We start from the raw sequence: 21,292 nt of genomic DNA on the forward strand, positions 1-21,292 counted from the left end.
AGTCTCAGTTCCCCCAAGAGACCTGTTTAGCTTATTAGTTACAATCTCAGTGCAGGGGGGGATTTTTACCTTTCTGCCAAAAGCCCCCTTATTTAATTAAATGTGAGAAACACTGTATCTAAGTGCAGGTGATGCTCGTTAAGATTTCTGGGCTCTCTGCCAAAAGCGACTTTTAATTAAATTTGTATTTTTTTAGCATTCGGTGCAGGAGATCAAAGGGAAATGAGAGACTTTTCAGAAAGAACCCGGGACTTCGGGTTGAGCTGTCAAAAGAGGGACTGTCCCGCGGAAATCAGCACAGTTGGGAGGTAAGACATGTGACTCGTAGCTACAGTATTTATTCCCCGCTTCGGCCAATCAGGAAAGGGACAATTTAGCATAGTTGCAGTCCAGGTACAGAGACACAACATGTAACAATGTGACATTTTAACAATTAACATTTTTCACTGCTAATTAAAAATGGAAAAAGGGGTTTTCTCAATTTTGGATAATTATCTTTACAAAAGAATACAAAAGTTTCCAATCAAGCTGCACAGTTTCACATATAAATGGACCCATTACAGAGGTTAGTAGTGGTATCTCCCACCCAAGGGTGGTCCTTGTTGTGATTGGAGCATACCATTTTCCCCCCCCCATGTCTGTGCTAGTAAGCTCCTATCACTGACTCCATGCCCCCATTCTTCACTCACCTAAAACGGTAAATCCGACAACACCAATATTTCGTATTGCCCTGTCAGGAAGGTTGTTGACCATGCACTGGTAGGTTCCTGTGTCAGACAGCTGAGTGCTGTTGATGTAGATGGAGGCATTGGTGTTTGGCATGGTGTGCATAAACCCAACTCGCCCATGGAACTGGGCAGCGTTAGTAAATACTTGCCCACCCTGATAGATAATGATCTGGAAAGAAAGACACAAGAGGTTGTATTGACAGATTTGGTAGCATTATAGTATTGTTATTATATTTTACAGGGGGGGAGGCAGAGAGTCTGTAGACCAATCAGTGGGTTGGAATCCTTTATTGGCAGCTTACAGGGGGAGGAGCAGGGGTCTGTAACTCAAGCAGTGGGTGGGACTAGAGCACTCTGATGGAAGCTTACAGAAGGAGGGACAGGGAGTCTGTAACTCAAGCAGTAGGTGGGACTAGAACACTCTGATGGAAGCATACAGGGGGAGGGGCAAGGAGTCTGTAACTCAAGCAGTAGGTGGGACTAGAACACTGTGATGGAAGCTTACAGAAGGAGGGACAGGGAGTCTGTAACTCAAGCAGTGGGTGGGACTAGAACACTCTGATGGAAGCTTACAGAAGGAGGGACAGGGAGTCTGTAACTCAAGCAGTAGGTGGGCTAGAACACTCTGATGGAAGCTTACAGAAGGAGGGACAGGGAGTCTGTAACTCAAGCAGTAGGTGGGACTAGAACACTCTGATGGAAGCTTACAGAAGGAGGGACAGGGAGTCTGTAACTCAAGCAGTAGGTGGGCTAGAACACTCTGATGGAAGCTTACAGAAGGAGGGACAGGGAGTCTGTAACTCAAGCAGTGGGTGGGACTAGAACACTCTGATGGAAGCTTACAGAAGGAGGGGCAGGGAGTCTGTAACTCAAGCAGTAGGTGGGACTAGAACACTCGGATGGAAGCTTACAGAAGGAGGGACAGGGAGTCTGTAACTCAAGCAGTGGGTGGGACTAGAACACTCTGATGGAAGCTTACAGAAGGAGGGGCAGGGAGTCTGTTTCTCAAGCAGTAGGTGGGACTAGAACACTTTGATGGAAGCTTACAGAAGGAGGGACAGGGAGTCTGTAACTCAAGCAGTAGGTGGGACTAGAACACTCTGATGGAAGCTTACAGAAGGAGGGGCAGGGAGTCTGTAACTCAAGCAGTAGGTGGGACTAGAACACTCGGATGGAAGCTTACAGAAGGAGGGACAGGGAGTCTGTAACTCAAGCAGTGGGTGAGACTAGAACATTCTGATGGAAGCTTACAGTAATGGGTAAGACTAAGGGTCTAAGAGTTACTGATTTTTGACCCAAGTGGTAGGCTAGGCTGGTACCTTCAGGTTAAGATAGCTATGGGAGTTATGTTCACTGATATTCTACATGAATGTAATTTACACTATATTTCTAGTTGTTTTGTATTATACTCTATTGGGTGAGCTTCGTAGGTCCCGGGGTTCCTCCTACCTGCTCAGGCTGGTTGGCGTTGGAGAGCGGAGTCACCGTCCAGATGATGTTGAGGTTGGTGAGGGCTGCACTGGTGGTAAAGGAGCAGAAAAGAGCCGCCGACTGACCCCTCGCTACCTGAATGTTCTCTTTCTCCATGATCACCTGCAGCGCCATCACTAAACCTGCCAACCAGAAGGGAAAGCAGCATTTACTTTCAATCTTTTGTATGATGTACAGAGTAATAGTGTAAGACAATTTGCAATTGGTCTTCATTTGTTATTATTTGTTGTTTTTTTAAATATTTCATGTGTTGCTCGGCAGCTCTCCAGTTTGGAATTTCAGCAGCTATCTGGTTGCTAGTGTTGAAATTAGCTTAGCAACCAAGGGGTGGTTTGAATGAGAGACTGATATACTGTATGAATAGGAGAGGATCTGAATAGAAAAATAAGTAATAACAAGTAACAATAACAATAAAATTCTAGTCTTATAGAGCAATAGTATTTTGGCTGCCGGGGTCAGTGACCCCCTGTTTGAACAGAAAAATACTACAAATAATTTAAAAACTAAAAAAAATAAATAATGAAGACCAATTTAAAAGTGGCTTAGAATTGGCCATTCCATAACATACTACACACTAACTTAAAGGTGAACCACCCCGTTAATACACAACACATAGCACTTTAAACAGATACAAAACATCAATATCTAATTCTGGATAGGGTGCCCAGTGTCTTTGCAAACAATACACATCCCTTGTGTGCAGGGTCAGATTGGGGGGTGCAGGTGCCCCTACCGGCCGCGTTTCCCGTACCCCATAACCTCCCGCAGGGGCCCCAGCTGAGCCTCCCTAACCCCCTGCAGGGTCCCCCACCATCAGGGGAGGAACAGTCGGCCAGCACGGTTAGGTCTGGGCCACCGGGGCCCACAGGGTTTTTTCTCAGTGTCCCGGCAGCCCAGTCCGACCCTGCTTGTATGGTTAAATGTTTTTTTTTTTTCCTAAAAGTAATTTTGGGAGGAGCAGAGATGTTAATCTAGTAACGTATTAGACTACACCCTCTCCCCCTCCATAATGAACTCCTCCTTATCTGTAGGCCCGAGACACTGGTAGAAATTAGGAAAAGCGGGAGATTTATGATTCAGAATTTTTTAATGAAGTATTTTAATGAAGTAATTCTACAGCAGCCTTAAGGTCGCCAAGCAACCGGGTCTTCTCCCGATATCCACACCTACTGATGGGCAATATCGGGGGAATTTAGGCTAATTCGGTCATTTGGCCCTGGGGCCAAACGATTGAATTATAACGGCTGTTAAGGGCGCAGTCGGTTTGGGGACCGGTTTGGGGAGCCGATCCAGTCCCCGATCCAACTGAATTAAACCTGCCTGATCGATATCTGGCTGATTTTCGGCCAGATATTGGTCGGGCAGGCCAGTCGTTGCTGCCCCTAAACAGGCCGATAATCTGTTTGAGGGGCCGATATCGGCAGCTACAATTGGCCCGTGTATGGCCACCTTTAAACACTTGCTATTGGTAGACTTTAATTTACAGCGGCTTGCCTTTCCTTCTAGCCAAGAGGATTACTGCCGGCACTCAGCACATACGGGGTTAAATCTGTAGTTCTGCTCGTAGCTAGCAGTTTTTCAAGCCAAAGCTGACTTATACAGCCTGCCTGGCACTTCTGGAGGTGCCCATATGTAATGAGCGTGCAAAAAGCTAAACACACACAGATGGTAAACGGAGAGTTTATTTTTAATTAGATATAAACACTGATGAGTTAATACATGGAGATAACGATCGTCAGCACATTCCCTGAACTTGCCCTGACATGGAGGCAATGGAGAAAGCAAGATGGGGTTGGATAGTGGTTGTTCCCTGGGGCAGTTCTGGAAACCAACGAATGGAATTGGGACGGCGCAGGAGAGGGCCGAGCCCCGGCCAATTAGAATGCCCGTGCAGAGCGGCGGAAGAGCTGCACCTCCATAAAGCGACTCCTGTCAATGGAAGCTTTTACGGCCGAAGGAACAGCGGGGCGGAATGTTGCCTCTGAGCGCCAATAACCCTTCTATTATGTTTCCAGCCACAAAATGAATGCGGCTCCTTTCAAAGGGACTTTGGGCTTTGTAATCATCTCATTGTGCGGCACCGGACCCATCTGCCATTGCTGGAGGGAAAGTATTAAAAGGAAAGAGCGTAAGGATATCGGGCCTGGGGGCCACTCAGCACCCCATTTATATCCCCTAAATTAAATAACACGGCTAAGCTGGCTTTTACTCATCCACTTTCGGCCAATGGGCTGTTATAGTTCTGCTGCTCGCAGCACTAAAATCACATTAATTTCTACCAGTCTCCCGTTTTATTAGCTCCTCTGATAAGCAGGGGGTGTAAATGTATTTTCTCATGCTAAGTTCACCTTGAACTTTTCGCAAGTTATAGAATAAAACAATTCTAAGCAACTTTTCAATTGGTCTTTATTATTTATTTCTTATATGAATTATTTGCCTCTTTCCAGCTTTCAAATGGGGGTCACTGACCCCGGCAGCCAAAAACTATTGCTTTCATAACTTTTTTTCTATTCAGCCCCTTTCCTATTCATATATCAGTCTCTCATTCAAACCACTCCCTGGTTGCTAAGGTCATTTGGACCCTAGCAACTAGATAGCTGTATGTATGTATATCTTTATTTATAAAGTGCTACTTATGTACGCAGCGCTGTACAGTAGGATACATTAATACAAACAGGGGGTTATTAAGATAATAATAGATAAATACACAGTATAACAATAAATACAAATAAATACAAGATACAGTTGCAATAAGTTAAGAGTCAAAGACACAAGAGGATGGAGATCCCTGCCCCGTAGAGCTTACAATCTATATGTTATAACTCCAAACTGTTACTGAACAATTACTGAAATAATTAAAAAACTAAAAATAATTAAAAAAAAAAAGACCAACTGCAAAGTGTAATATTACTCTCTACATCCTACTAAACGTTAACTCAGTATGAACAGTCCATACTAATGATCAGTTAGTTATAACATTATTTGCACATATGTAATTGCAACTGAAAGCAGTATTGGCCTATCCCTTTCCAGCTCTGAGTTCTTATACAATGTTGCACAGAGAGGCCGGCCAATCAGCTGCTTCTGATAGTTTCCAAACTAACAGTCACCTAAAATGGCCACATAGACATTGAGTTCAGCAGCAATGACATTACTCCTAACTATAAAACCAGTGAAAGGGTATAATGAATGTATATTGGGAAGTTGCTTAGCATTACATGCTCTTTCATTTGTCAACTTTTTTACTTTTGGGTTTATATCCCCTTTAAACATCAGTTTAGAGTTAAGGGTGTGACATCTTATGGTTTCTCCAAATATATCTTCAGATGCATGGAACTTATCTTTCTAATGTGAGAGCAGGATGAGGAGCAGGCTTGAGTTATACATCAAAAAGTCTATAGAGTAGGGATGCTGATGTGTCCTGCTGTGTGTTCTGGGGTATTATACATGGAATTGGCACTGTATTTATCTACTGTGGGTTCTGGGGTATTATACATGGAATTGGCACTGTATTTATCCTGCTGTGGGTTCTGGGGTATTATACATGGAATTGGCACTGTATTTATCTACTGTGGGTTCTGGGGTATTATACATGGAATTGGCACTGTATTTATCTACTGTGGGTTCTGGGGTATTATACATGGAATTGGCACTGTATTTATCCTGCTGTGGGTTCTGGGGTATTATACATGGAATTGGCACTGTATTTATCCTGCTGTGGGTTCTGGGGTATTATACATGGAATTGGCACTGTATTTATCTACTGTGGGTTCTGGGGTATTATACATGGAATTGGCACTGTATTTATCCTGCTGTGGGTTCTGGGGTATTATACATGGAATTGGCACTGTATTTATCTGCTGTGGGTTCTGGGGTATTATACATGGAATTGGCACTGTATATATCCTGCTGTGGGTTCTGGGGTATTATACATGGAATTGGCACTGTATTTATCCTGCTGTGGGTTCTGGGGTATTATACATGGAATTGGCACTGTATTTATCCTGCTGTGGGTTCTGGAGTATTATACATGGAATTGACACTGTATTTATCTACTGTGGGTTCTGGGGTATTATACATGGAATTGACACTGTATTTATCTGCTGTGGGTTCTGGGGTATTATACATGGAATTGGCACTGTATTTATCCTGCTGTGTGTTCTAGGGTATTATACATGGAATTGGCACTGTATTTATCTACTGTGGGTTCTGGGGTATTATACATGGAATTGGCACTGTATATATCCTGCTGTGGGTTCTGGGGTATTATACATGGAATTGGCACTGTATTTATCCCGCTGTGGGTTCTGGGGTATTATATGTGGAATTGGCACTGTATTTATCCCGCTGTGGGTTCTGGGGTATTATATGTGGAATTGGCAATGTATTTATCCTGCTGTGGGTTCTGGGGTATTATACATGGAATTGGCACTGTATTTATCCTGCTGTGGGTTCTGGAGTATTATACATGGAATTGGCACTGTATTTATCCCGCTGTGGGTTCTGGGGTATTATACATGGAATTGGCACTGTATTTATCCCGCTGTGGGTTCTGGGGTATTATACATGGAATTGGCACTGTATGTATCCCGCTGTGGGTTCTGGGTATTATACATGGAATTGGCACTGTATTTATCCCGCTGTGGGTTCTGGGGTATTATACATGGATTTGGCACTGTATTTATCCCGCTGTGGGTTCTGGGGTATTATACATGGAATTGGCACTGTATTTATCCTGCTGTGGGTTCTGGGGTATTATACATGGAATTGGCACTGTATTTATCCCGCTGTGGGTTCTGGGGTATTATACATGGAATTGGCACTGTATTTATCCCGCTGTGGGTTCTGGGGTATTATACATGGAATTGGCACTGTATTTATCCCGCTGTGGGTTCTGGGGTATTATACATGGATTTGGCACTGTATTTATCCCGCTGTGGGTTCTGGGGTATTATACATGGAATTGGCACTGTATTTATCTCGCTGTGGGTTCTGGGGTATTATACATGGAATTGGCACTGTATTTATCCTGCTGTGGGTTCTGGGGTATTATACATGGAATTGGCGCTGTATATATCCTGCTGTGGGTTCTGGGGTATTATACATGGAATTGGCACTGTATTTATCCCGCTGTGGGTTCTGGGGTATTATACATGGAATTGGCACTGTATTTATCTCGCTGTGGGTTCTGGGGTATTATACATGGAATTGGCACTGTATTTATCCTGCTGTGGGTTCTGGGGTATTATACATGGAATTGGCACTGTATTTATCCTGCTGTGGGTTCTGGGGTATTATACATGGAATTGGCGCTGTATATATCCTGCTGTGGGTTCTGGGGTATTATACATGGAATTGGCGCTGTATTTATCCTGCTGTGGGTTCTGGGGTATTATACATGGAATTGGCACTGTATTTATCCTGCTGTGGGTTCTGGGGTATTATACATGGAATTGGCACTGTATTTATCCTGCTGTGGGTTCTGGGGTATTATACATGGAATTGGCACTTTATTTATCCCGCTGTGGGTTCTGGGGGTATTATACATGGAATTGGCACTGTATTTATCCCGCTGTGGGTTCTGGGGTATTATACATGGAATTGGCACTGTATTTATCTGCTGTGGGTTCTGGGGTATTATACATGGAATTGGCCCTGTATTTATCCTGCTGTGGGTTCTGGGGTATTATACATGGAATTGGCACTGTATTTATCCTGCTGTGGGTTCTGGGGTATTATACATGGAATTGGCACTGTATTTATCCTGCTGTGGGTTCTGGGGTATTATACATGGAATTGGCACTGTATTTATCCTGCTGTGGGTTCTGGGGTATTATACATGGAATTGGCACTGTATTTATCCTGCTGTGGGTTCTGGGGTATTATACATGGAATTGGCACTGTATTTATCCTGCCTGTGAAACTATGAAGATATCTGTGTACAAACTATGTTTAATTGGCCTCCCCAAGCACAAAATTCCCCCGGAGAAGTATGGTTTCAATGAAAGATCAATATAACATAAAACAGGGCATTTTTTCTTCATTATTACAGTTATATCTACAGGAAGAATTGCATAGTCTCCGAAATGTTTTCCCCCTATAGTGAAGAGACACGATTTATTATATGAGAGTTTATAGATTTTTTTCAAGTGTTTAAAAGGCTGAGAATGAAAACAAACTGCAGTACCAGTTCTGCTCTATTTAAAACTTTACTTTTCTCGTTACTCTTTGCCAAAAAGTCCCATTTGTCTTCCTTCTGATTGTCAAGCGCAGGAAGGTTCCTATCCATTAACCCGCGCCCAGGCAGCGCCATCCCTTCCAGCCTGCTCTGCTTAATGAACCGCGCCGTGATCTTAAAGGTTAAAAGATTTTATGGCTTCAGATTGCTTAGTAATAAACAGCCCGTGTGTCGCAAATGATCATCCCGCGCTTAATTCCCCGCTTGGGGCAGAACCTGTCACAGAGCCAAACGCCTGCACGGAATTTAGTGCCCTGACGCGTCATGTGATCATAAATAGCCCACGGTGGGCGCAGGCGAGATTGTAGTTTGAATTTACTAGATTCATTGCAAGGCATATGTTATGGTAAATGTAAGGAATAGTACTACTATAGGCACCATCTCTCCCTACTATACCTGCTATCCCACAGCCCCAGTCCCTTCCCAGAGGCTATTATCCCCCCACTGCTACTATAGGCACCATCTCTCCCTACTATACCTGCTATCCCACAGCCCCAGTCCCTTCCCAGAGGCTATTATCCCCCCACTGCTACTATAGGCACCATCTCTCCCTACTATACCTGCTATCCCACAGCCACAGTCCCTTCCCAGAGGCTATTATCCCCCACTGCTACTATAGGCACCATCTCTCCCTACTATACCTGCTATCCCACAGCCCCAGTCCCTTCCCAGAGGCTATTATCCCCCCACTGCTACTATAGGCACCATCTCTCCCTACTATACCTGCTATCCCACAGCCCCAGTCCCTTCCCAGAGGCTATTATCCCCCACTGCTACTATAGGCACCATCTCTCCCTACTATACCTGCTATCCCACAGCCCCAGTCCCTTCCCAGAGGCTATTATCCCACTGCTACTATAGGCACCATCTCTCCCTACTATACCTGCTATCCCACAGCCCCAGTCCCTTCCCAGAGGCTATTATCCCCCCACTGCTACTATAGGCACCATCTCTCCCTACTATACCTGCTATCCCACAGCCCCAGTCCCTTCCCAGAGGCTATTATCCCCCCACTGTTACTATAGGCACCATCTCTCCCTACAATACCTGCTATCCCACAGCCCCAGTCCCTTCCCAGAGGCTATTATCCCCCCACTGCTACTATAGGCACCATCTCTCCCTACTATACCTGCTATCCCACAGCCCCAGTCCCTTCCCAGAGGCTATTATCCCCCCACTGCTACTATAGGCACCATCTCTCCCTACTATACCTGCTATCCCACAGCCCCAGTCCCTTCCCAGAGGCTATTATCCCCCCACTGCTACTATAGGCACCATCTCTCCCTACTATACCTGCTATCCCACAGCCCCAGTCCCTTCCCAGAGGCTATTATCCCCCCACTGCTACTATAGGCACCATCTCTCCCTACTATACCTGCTATCCCACAGCCCCAGTCCCTTCCCAGAGGCTATTATCCCCCCACTGCTACTATAGGCACCATCTCTCCCTACTATACCTGCTATCCCACAGCCCCAGTCCCTTCCCAGAGGCTAGTAGCTCATATAGTATAAAAGCATGCCTACAGAGAATTATTAAGGATCACAGATTAAGCTCGTCTGGGCACCATGTCCAGTTTATCCATTCAGTATTTAAATATGGCAATGTACAGTGTTCCTAATTACAGAGAAGCTAATTGGATATCACTAACACAAGCACCTACTTTAAAGTCTTCTGGGAGTTTTTCCCTATTTCAACTTTGCAACCTCATTGGAGTGTTTACAAAACTCTGTAAGTAAAGGTAACAGGGTTATTTACCACCCTCTGTGCGCTGGTTATAATTAGGAAGCAGATGTCAGAGAAACGGTGCAGAATTAACACTTTTGTTGACACAAATTTGGGTTGGCAATATGCACCGTCTGCTTTATGCTTAAAATATGAGGACAAGACACATCAGAACAGTCTCCCCGAACACAGTTCCCCTGAATTTACTGCTTGTATAATGGATTAAAATGTTTGATATGGAGAGAAAGAAACACAGAAATAGGGGTTGGTAGCACTAGGTAGGTACCTAATATATAGGGGCAGAGACAGGGGAAAGTGTTGGAAGGGTTACTGCCTGCTCTGCTCTCATTTCCCTACAGAAATAGGGGTTGGTAGCACTAGGTAGGTACCTAATATATAGGGACAGAGACAGGGGAAAGTGTTGGAAGGGTTACTGCCTGCCCTGCTCTCATTTCCCTACAGAAATAGGGGTTGGTAGCACTAGGTAGGTACCTAATATATAGGGGCAGAGACAGGGGAAAGTGTTGGAAGGGTTACTGCCTGCCCTGCTCTCATTTCCCTACAGAAATAGGGGTTGGTAGCACTAGGTAGGTACCTAATATATAGGGACAGAGACAGGGGAAAGTGTTGGAAGGGTTACTGCCTGCCCTGCTCTCATTTCCCTACAGAAATAGGGGTTGGTAGCACTAGGTAGGTACCTAATATATAGGGGCAGAGACAGGGGAAAGTGTTGAAAGGGTTACTGCCTGCCCTGCTCTCATTTCCCTACAGAAATAGGGGTTGGTAGCACTAGGTAGGTACCTAATATAAAGGGGCAGGGACAGGGGAAAGTGTTGGAAGGGTTACTGCCTGCCCTGCTCTCATTTCCCTACAGAAATAGGGGTTGGTAGCACTAGGTAGGTACCTAATATATAGGGGCAGGGACAGGGGAAAGTGTTGGAAGGGTTACTGCCTGCCCTGCTCTCATTTCCCTACAGAAATAGGGGTTGGTAGCACTAGGTAGGTACCTAATATATAGGGGCAGAGACAGGGGAAAGTGTTGGAAGGGTTACTGCCTGCCCTGCTCTCATTTCCCTACAGAAATAGGGGTTGGTAGCACTAGGTAGGTACCTAATATATAGGGGCAGGGACAGGGGAAAGTGTTGGAAGGGTTACTGCCTGCTCTAACTGGTGTTCAACATGAAAATAAAGTCTCTGCACAAAGCTATGAGCAATTAGATAATAGCTGAGCTGGTATGTAGGTTGTACATAAGCGCCTGGGTTCAAGCTCCCAGCTCCCCTAATAAATGACATTAAAGGCAGAATTAGTGCTGTCAGGCTGTTGATATCAGCACACAGAGATCCCGGGCATTGATTTTGCCGTGCTTACATCAGCAGCTGATAGCGAGTCACCAAAGGACGGCGATATATCGCTATAATTTATAGCGCGTCCTGTCATCAATTTCATTGGCTTATCAATTAAACTGGCAGCTTCAGCAACGGGCGACTCTGCTCTGTATAATGAAGCCCTGGTTTATTCAGCTGGGTCAGTTAAACCATTAAAGACATATCGCCCATTCCTCAGTGCCCCCTGGGGGGGCAAAATGACTTTATATTTGCAGAAAGAAATATATATATATATATTGGTGTCAAAGCCCCTGATAGAGGCTGCTGGGATTGCACTTACAGGACCTGGTTTAACCCATTCCCCAGCTATAAAGAGTGGTACGGCGAAATGCGTTGCCCAGAGCGGGGTAAGATGACGCAATCGGATGACCCGCTTCCAGAAAGTAGCGCTCAGCAGTAGGTGCCGGTAATTACCAACCGCCGGCCTTCTCTCTGCAGTAATAATCACACAGCAAAACAGGTCACAGCCCTGAGGAACCGGAGTTCTCTGCGCTGATCCCCCCCCCCTCTGTGCCGAGTTTCTGTAACTTCCCAATGTGCCAGATATGAACCTTTGCTAAAGTGGCGCCCATGAAAGTAAATGCCACACAGTCTTAAAGGGATATTGTCATGATTTTTATCTCTAAATGACACTGTTACACAGCAAATAATTCCCTCTGCCATTTAACCTTTTATTCTTGAACCAACAAATGTATTTGTAGCTGTAATATTGGTGTGTAGGCGCCATCTCAGTGCCTTGTGCCTGAGTCTGAGCTTTCAGCCAGCGCTACCCATTAGAACTGCTTTCAGCTAACCTATTGTTTCTCCTACTCCCATGTAACTGGAGGAGTCCCAAGCCGGACTTGGATTTCTTACTATTGAGTGCTATTCTGATACCTACTGGGAGCTGCTATCTTGCTCCCTTCCCATTGTTCTGCTGATCGGCTGCTGGGGGTGAGGGGTGGGGGATATCACTCCAACTTGCAGCGCAGCAGTAAAGTGTGCCTGAGTCTGAGCTTTCAGCCAGCGCTACACATTAGAACTGCTTTCAGCTAACCTATTGTTTCTCCTACTCCCATGTAACTGGAGGAGTCCCAAGCCGGGGGGGAGGGGGGGGATATCACTCCAACTTGCAGCGCAGCAGTAAAGTGTGAGTGAAGTTTATCAGAGCACAGGTCACATGGCTGTGGCACCCTGGGAAATGAAGAATATGGCTAGCCCCATGGGAAAAACAGATTACAATGCAGGAATCTGCTGGAGAAGCTCTATTAATTGATGGGTTTTATAACAAACATGTTCTTATAAAGCATTCCCTCTCTCCTTTTTAACCAGGTACTATGTTGAAAAAGAAATAACGAGCTCTGTATAAACAAACCAAACTTTAAACTTTAGAAATGGCTTGAAAAACTATAAAAAAAAAATAAATAACGAAGAGCAATTGCAAAGTTGCTAGGAAAAGGACATGCTATAAAGTTAATGTAAAGGTGACCCGCCCCTTTAAGGCGGACAACCCCTTTAATTCGACCCATATAAATACGCGCTGGATTATTCCACCTTACGCTTTTCCTCGCAGCTATAAACCATCCCAGTTCTGTCTCCCACATCAATGAGAGGGAAGATGAATGTATCGGTGGGGAGGGAGCAGTACAGACTGATGACGGATTCGCTGGGGAAGGGGCTGCAGGGGCTCCGATTCAATCCCCGCAGAGAGAGAATTAGCAGCGCTACAGTGTTAGTAAGTCTGATCGTATTTCGGTTGATATATAAAAAAAAGCAAAGTCCTCCTATTTGTGAGGAATGGTAATTTCCCCCCTCTGACTGCGGCGCTGTCACCTTCCCACGGGGTACGGAGCTCAAGTCACTTTAATAACGAAAATCCTGCAGGATCACTGGGGGTTCAATGAACTTGCCATAGTGAGAAATGTGAGGGTTTTATTCTGAGAGAGAAATGTCCCCCGGCTGTTTGGTACGAGCGAGATATAGTGTGTCAGAACCAGCAACATTGTATATACCGAGTATTGTGAGTATCACTCATGTATTATAAGGGATAATGTACCCCCTACTGTAAATGATAAGGATATTAGCAGTCACTGAGGGGTTCTGTGACCATATAAAGGCACAAGGCTGCAGGCTGAGTTATACAGGGAACTCTGAGTATCACTCATGTATTATAAGGGATAATGTACCCCCTACTGTAAATGATAAGGATATTAGCAGTCACTGAGGGGTTCTGTGCCCATATAAAGGCACAAGGCTGCAGGCTGAGTTATACAGGGAACTCTGAGTATCACTCATGTATTATAAGGGATAATGTACCCCCTACTGTAAATGATAAGGATATTAGCAGTCACTGAGGGGTTCTGTGCCCCCCATATAAAGGCACAAGGCTGCAGGCTGAGTTATACAGGGAACTCTGAGTATCACTCATGTATTATAAGGGATAATGTACCCCCTACTGTAAATGATAAGGATATTAGAGATTACTGCTGGATCACTGGCAGTGGCAGTTACAGTATTAACCCAATTGTCCTGCTAGCCTGCCCAGTGGTAGAACAGTTTGGGCAGCAGGAATTACATACCATAAAACATACAGAGGTACCCATATATAAATATATATAAAATCCTAAAATTAAACCTGATTATATTACATTTAATTGGCTCTACACCTCAACTTGTTAATAAAGCATTTGCATGCAATCAACACATATGAATTAATTAAAATTATTATTAATTAGGGAATGAACTGAATCCACTATTTACAAGAGCACATAAAAAGTCACATGACTATGCAGGGATAATAAATGGAAGAGTCCATAGGGAGGGGTGACTCAGCGCCGACTGTGTGAATCTTGTAGGTACGAAGGCGTCGATACTCAAGTGTACCTTACTCCTCTACCCGCAATTCATTACATTCCGAACCACTTTCCCCCCGCATTTAATCATCTCTAGAAAGTTTCCCCATGTGACTTTGGCCTAAACCTCCAATCAATTATTCCTGCAGCGTTGGGGCTCGGTGCAGCCCCCGATAATGAGCAGTTTAGTAGAGTTGAGTGACGCAGTTGAGCTTTGATTGATTTATAGCGGGTTTAGGGGCAGTGGGACCTCTTTAAATTGACTCTAGAGGCATCTTCAATAGAGTGGCCACTTGCAATGTGCTTGGGCTTGCCATACTGTCACAGCCAAGGGGCCATTGATTATTCAGCAAATTTCTTTGCTCATTGTTATTCCTATTGATTTCTCCCAATCGTTGGCTCGTTCAGCACAAATCAGCAGCAAAAACTGTCTAGCCTTGAACATACTCTCTTCATTAATGCACGTCAGGGGGTCCAAAGGTCAGGGGGGTCCCTCCCTATAGGCCAAAGGGGGGGGCGAGAATCAGAATGAGTTCATATTTGCATTTCTATATATACCTGCAAGCCCAGATGGTGTATATTCTAGGAGAGAGATATAGATAGAGGATCTCTTGAAATATATATCAGTCGGCCTAGATAGATGTTCTAGATACTAATGTAACTACAGCAAAGTGATTCATACAGTGTTATATGTGTCAGTTTGTGACCTTCTTATGGGGGGACCTGAATAACTGAATAACCCCAACCTCCTAAAAACCACATTAGAGGGATCAGCAAACTACAGGGTACAATGTAAGGTAAATAATAGCTAAACTAAAAGCCAAGAGGCACCATCTCTCCCTACTATACCTGCTATCCCACAGCCCCAGTCCCTTCCCAGAGGCTATTATCCCACTGCTACTATAGGCACCATCTCTCCCTACTATACCTGCTATCCCACAGCCCCAGTCCCTTCCCAGAGGCTATTATCCCACTGCTACTATAGGCACCATCTCTCCCTACTATACCTGCTATCCCACAGCCCCAGCCCCTTCCCAGAGGCTATTATCCCCCCACTGCTACTATAGGCACCATCTCTCCCTATTATACCTGCTATCCCACAGCCCCAGTCCCTTCCCAGAGGCTATTATCCCCCCACTGCTACTATAGGCACCATCTCTCCCTACTATACCTGCTATCCCACAGCCCCAGTCCCTTCCCAGAGGCTATTATCCCCCCACTGCTACTATAGGCACCATCTCTCCCTATTATACCTGCTATCCCACAGCCCCAGTCCCTTCCCAGAGGCTATTATCCCCCCACTGCTACTATAGGCACCATCTCTCCCTACTATACCTGCTATCCCACAGCCCCAGTCCCTTCCCAGAGGCTATTATCCCCCCACTGCTACTATAGGCACCATCTCTCCCTACTATACCTGCTATCCCACAGCCCAGTCCCTTCCCAGAGGCTATTATCCCCCCACTGCTACTATAGGCACCATCTCTCCCTACTATACCTGCTATCCCCCAGCCCCAGTCCCTTCCCAGAGGCTATTATCCCCCCACTGCTACTATAGGCACCATCTCTCCCTACTATACCTGCTATCCCACAGCCCCAGTCCCTTCCCAGAGGCTATTATCCCCCCACTGCTACTATAGGCACCATCTCTCCCTACTATACCTGCTATCCCACAGCCCCAGTCCCTTCCAGAGGCTATTATCCCCCCACTGCTACTATAGGCACCATCTCTCCCTACTATACCTGCTATCCCACAGCCCCAGTCCCTTCCCAGAGGCTATTATCCCCCCACTGCTACTATAGGCACCATCTCTCCCTACTATACCTGCTATCCCACAGCCCCAGTCCCTTCCCAGAGGCTATTATCCCCCCACTGCTACTATAGGCACCATCTCTCCCTATTATACCTGCTATCCCACAGCCCCAGTCCCTTCCCAGAGGCTATTATCCCCCCACTGCTACTATAGGCACCATCTCTCCCTACTATACCTGCTATCCCACAGCCCCAGTCCCTTCCCAGAGGCTATTATCCCCCCACTGCTACTATAGGCACCATCTCTCCCTACTATACCTGCTATCCCACAGCCCCAGTCCCTTCCCAGAGGCTATTATCCCCCCACTGCTACTATAGGCACCATCTCTCCCTACTATACCTGCTATCCCACAGCCCCAGTCCCTTCCCAGAGGCTATTATCCCCCCACTGCTACTATAGGCACCATCTCTCCCTACTATACCTGCTATCCCACAGCCCCAGTCCCTTCCCAGAGGCTATTATCCCCCCACTGCTACTATAGGCACCATCTCTCCCTACTATACCTGCTATCCCACAGCCCCAGTCCCTTCCCAGAGGCTATTATCCCCCCACTGCTACTATAGGCACCATCTCTCCCTATTATACCTGCTATCCCACAGCCCCAGTCCCTTCCCAGAGGCTATTATCCCCCCACTGCTACTATAGGCACCATCTCTCCCTACTATACCTGCTATCCCACAGCCCCAGTCCCTTACCAGAGGCTATTATCCCCCCACTGCTACTATAGGCACCATCTCTCCCTACTATACCTGCTATCCCACAGCCCCAGTCCCTTCCCAGAGGCTATTATCCCCCACTGCTACTATAGGCACCATCTCTCCTGCTATACCTGCTATCCCACAGCCCCAGTCCCTTCCCAGAGGCTATTATCCCCCCCACTGCTACTATAGGCACCATCTCTCCCTACTATACCTGCTATCCCACAGCCCCAGTCCCTTCCCAGAGGCTATTATACCCCCACTGCTACTATAGGCACCATCTCTCCCTACTATACCTGCTATCCCACAGCCCCAGTCCCTTCCCAGAGGCTATTATCCCCCCCACTGCTACTATAGGCACCATCTCTCCCTACTATACCTGCTATCCCACAGCCCCAGTCCCTTCCCAGAGGCTATTATCCCCCCACTGCTACTATAGGCACCATCTCTCCCTACTATACCTGCTATCCCACAGCCCCAGTCCCTTCCCAGAGGCTATTATCCCCCCACTGCTACTATAGGCACCATCTCTCCCTACTATACCTGCTATCCCACAGTCCCAAAGACAACTCCGTGTTATTACCCCCCGTCGCTATTATGAAATTACTTCCTGCATTTGCGATGCATTATTAACTTTCCCACACTCTTTCTTCGTACATCTACTCTCCTGTGAGCTGCTCTTTTTAGCATTGCCTATGGCAATCTGCCCGGCCTGCAACCCCAATTACAACTCTGTACACAATGGACAGAAGCAAAATCAGTTCCCTTATACAATGTAATTTTATTACAAACCGAGACACTGCAGTTATGTATGTCAATTGGAACACGGTCCAGCGAATGCCAAGGCTCCAAATGTGCCAAGTGTATCCAAAAAAACCTCTGATTTTATTTTTTATTATAGAAAAAGTCTCTTGGTAATTTCAGTAGAATTGCAATTAAAATTTTACTTCTCACGTGGGATATATTCCCTTAGCATGTGGTGCTGAAATTAAAAAATAAATCAATTACGAAATGTAAGTGCGCTACAAAATTTAAAATGCTAATCCCTTTACCGTTCTTCTAATCCTATCCTGGCGCCCCCCCAAATTTCTATGGTACAATCTCTTGAAAGAATGCGACAGATTAGGCTAAAAACTGTTCACATCTGTCTATAGGATTTAGAATGGGGGGAATAAAGGATTAATGGGCAAAAAAATGACTTTCAGTGACTTTGGGCTGTTTCACTCAGAATACAACTTTTTAATGAGTCCACAGTTTGAATGGCTGAACTGTATCCTTACTGTATGTTTAAGGGAACAGCCCTATTGGGTTTATTTAATGGTTAAATGATTCCCTTTTATCTGTAATAATAAAACAGTACCTGTACTTGATCCCAACTAAGATATAATTACCCCTTATTGGGGCAGAACAGCCCTATTGGGTTTATTTCATGGTTAAATGATTCCCTTTTCTCTGTAATAATAAAACAGTACCTGTACTTGATCCCAACTAAGATATAATTACCCCTTATTGGGGGCAGAACAGCCCTATTGGGTTTATTTCATGGTTAAATGATTCCCTTTTCTCTGTAATAATAAAACAGTACCTGTACTTGATCCCAACTAAGATATAATTACCCCTTATTGGGGGCAGAACAGCCCTATTGGGTTTATTTCATGGTTAAATGATTCCCTTTTCTCTGTAATAATAAAACAGTACCTGTACTTGATCCCAACTAAGATATAATTACCCCTTATTGGGGCAGAACAGCCCTATTGGGTTTATTTAATGGTTAAATGATTCCCTTTTCTCTGTAATAATAAAACAGTACCTGTACTTGATCCCAACTAAGATATAATTACCCCTTATTGGGGCAGAACAGCCCTATTGGGTTTATTTAATGGTTAAATGATCCTTTATCCAGAAATGTCCGGGTCCCATTTTGAGATATTTCCTTCTGACAATTCTTATTAGAAAATGAATGTTAAATGAACATTGCATTCGTAGATGAAAATATTTGTCTGGACCTTTACTATATTGGCTGCTTCATTAAACATTAATGAGCTGCTATACCTTAATTTTTAATTTGTCTCTATCTAATGGAAATGTTGAATGTATAATTATTCTGCTCCTGCTTTGTTGCCCCCTTAGTTTCTATGAAGGATTTGCTGACTCAGCATTAAACGTTAGTCCCGCCTAAGCTTCCATTGGGTCATATATCTGCCCATTAGTCCCGTTACTGACCCAGTGTAATAAACAATAAGGGGGTGAATGGTGTCGGCGTCAGTTGGATCAGTAAGGGAACACTGTCGCTGCTATACAGTAGGGTTGGGAGCCGATGTTATCTAGTTAAAATTTAATGTTCAATTAAAATTGAATTCTGCTTGGAACACAAGTCAAATGCATTATTCAGCGCTAATCTGATGCATCTAAGTTTGGAAGCAGACGTTTCCGTTTCTCGGAGATGTTTATTGTGATGTTAAACCTCTCGCTGCCACCCCGTAACAAGGATATCCATAAGATCTGCCCAACTAATCCCACCCTGAGCCGATATCTGTGCCCCTATTGTTCCTCATACAGAGGGGGCTGAGCGATTGGGTCGGGGGCTAAAAAGGAACCGAAAAGCCCTTCCACCTTATTGCAGAAGGTTTTCAAATGCCTCATAAAAAAAACAAAGCATCTTCATAAAACCAAAAACAAGAGATATTTAATTCTCACTCAAAGGATTATGGGAAGAGAGAATTAGAGCCTTCAACCCAAACAAACAATGAAAGTGCTATGTACCCTTTCTAAGATTACAGCAGAGTTTTCTAGACCCACTCACTGTAACTGATCCCCCCAGCCCCAGCCTCTGTAAGCTGCCATCAGAGTGTTCTAGTCCCCCCCACTGCTTACAGACCCCCCCAGTCCCTCCCTCTGTAAGCTGGAATCAGAGTGTTCTAGTCCCTCCCACTGCTTACAGACCCCCCCTAGCTCCTCCCTCTGTAAGCTGCCATCAGAGTGTTCTAGTCCCTCCCACTGCTTACAGACCCCCCCCAGCCCCTCCCTCTGTAAGCTGGCATCAGAGTGTTCTAGTCCCTCCCACTGCTTACAGACCCCCCCAGTTCCTCCCTCTGTAAGCTGCCATCAGTGTTCTAGTCCCTCCCACTCCTTACAGCCCCCCCCCAGCCCCTCCCTCTGTAAGCTTCCATCAGAGTGTTCTAGTCCCTCCCACTGCTTACAGACCCCCCCCAGCCCCTCCCTCTGTAAGCTGCCATCAGAGTGTTCTAGTCCCTCCCACTGCTTTGGCTACAGACCCCCCCCCCCCAGCCCCTCCCTCTGTAAGAAGCCATTAGAGTGTTCTAGTCCTTCCCACTGCTTACAGACCCCCCCAGCCCATCCCTCTGTAAGCAGCCATCAGAGTGTTCTAGCCCTTCCCATTGCTTACAGACCCTCCCCCAGCCCCTCCCTCTGTAAGCAGCCATCAGAGTGTTCTAGTCCCTCCCACTGCTTCAGTTAAATATTATCTGCCTTAAGTCCCACCCACAGTTTAAGTTTTAGAATTCCTTACCTCCCCAGTAAACTGCCATCAGAGTGTTCTAATCACACCCACTGCCTGAGTTATAGTCTTGTTACACCTCCCCTATACGCCTTCATCAGAGTGTTCTACCCCCCCCCCCCCACTGCTTAGTGCTTCAGTTTCCCTGCCCCTCTCCCCCTGTAAACCGCCATGCTAGTATCCTGGTCCCACCCCCTCCTTGAGTCACAGACTCCCCACAATCTGCACATTCTAGTAGTTGTAGTTCAGCAGCCCCCAGCTAATCAGCCATTCTATCCCTACCTCTATCCATCAGCCATTCTATCCCTACCCTGCCGGAATGGCTTAGTACCTAACATACTGCCTCGTGTTTATAAGAGCGAGCTCCGCTTCAAGGTGTATTTTCCCACTAATTAGCAATTAAACCCCAGTGTTCTGCTTCTGAATTTTAATTATGACCCTATTTCATAAACGCTCACACCCATATTGGCACCGAGCGGCTTTGTTCTGGGAGACATTGGCGCATCTATGGGCAGGGGCTTGGCACGGGCGGCCGGGGATCTGCATTGCATATTGGATCTAAATTTATACAGGCGCTGCCGCCACCGACTCTATCTGCGCTACGAGCTCTGCATCCAAATAACCCCGGCTGCTATTTTTAGCTCTATGCAAAATCCGGTGCTGACAGCAGCGTTGGTAATCGCTGAACATTAGCCGCTCAGATCCCTGGTGCGATTACAGTGCAGACACCGGGAAAAAATAAATAAATAAATATGTGCCTGTCTGGGTGTGAAACGATTCGGAAATTAAAGGAACACTGGCCGATAAATAAATAGATATATTTTCCGCTTGCAAACGTTCAGTTACAGCTACAGGGAATGTGAAAA

General features: G+C 45.6%; 1 protein-coding gene across 1 annotated transcript in view; it reads right to left on the minus strand.

Annotated features, from left to right (window-relative positions):
- igsf11 (immunoglobulin superfamily member 11) overlaps nt 1-21,292 on the minus strand; it is a 164,918-nt gene that overhangs the window by 10,182 nt on the left and 133,444 nt on the right. Inside the window, exons 2-3 of the mRNA XM_031896447.1 lie at nt 2,178-2,341; nt 690-897 (exon numbers count right to left, since the gene is read on the minus strand). Coding sequence (XP_031752307.1) covers nt 690-897; nt 2,178-2,341 — 372 coding nt within the window. The remainder of the gene's footprint in view (nt 1-689; nt 898-2,177; nt 2,342-21,292) is intronic.

Source organism: Xenopus tropicalis, chromosome 2 (assembly GCF_000004195.4).
Source record: "Xenopus tropicalis strain Nigerian chromosome 2, UCB_Xtro_10.0, whole genome shotgun sequence".
In the NCBI taxonomy this organism is placed as follows: Eukaryota; Metazoa; Chordata; class Amphibia; order Anura; family Pipidae; genus Xenopus; species Xenopus tropicalis.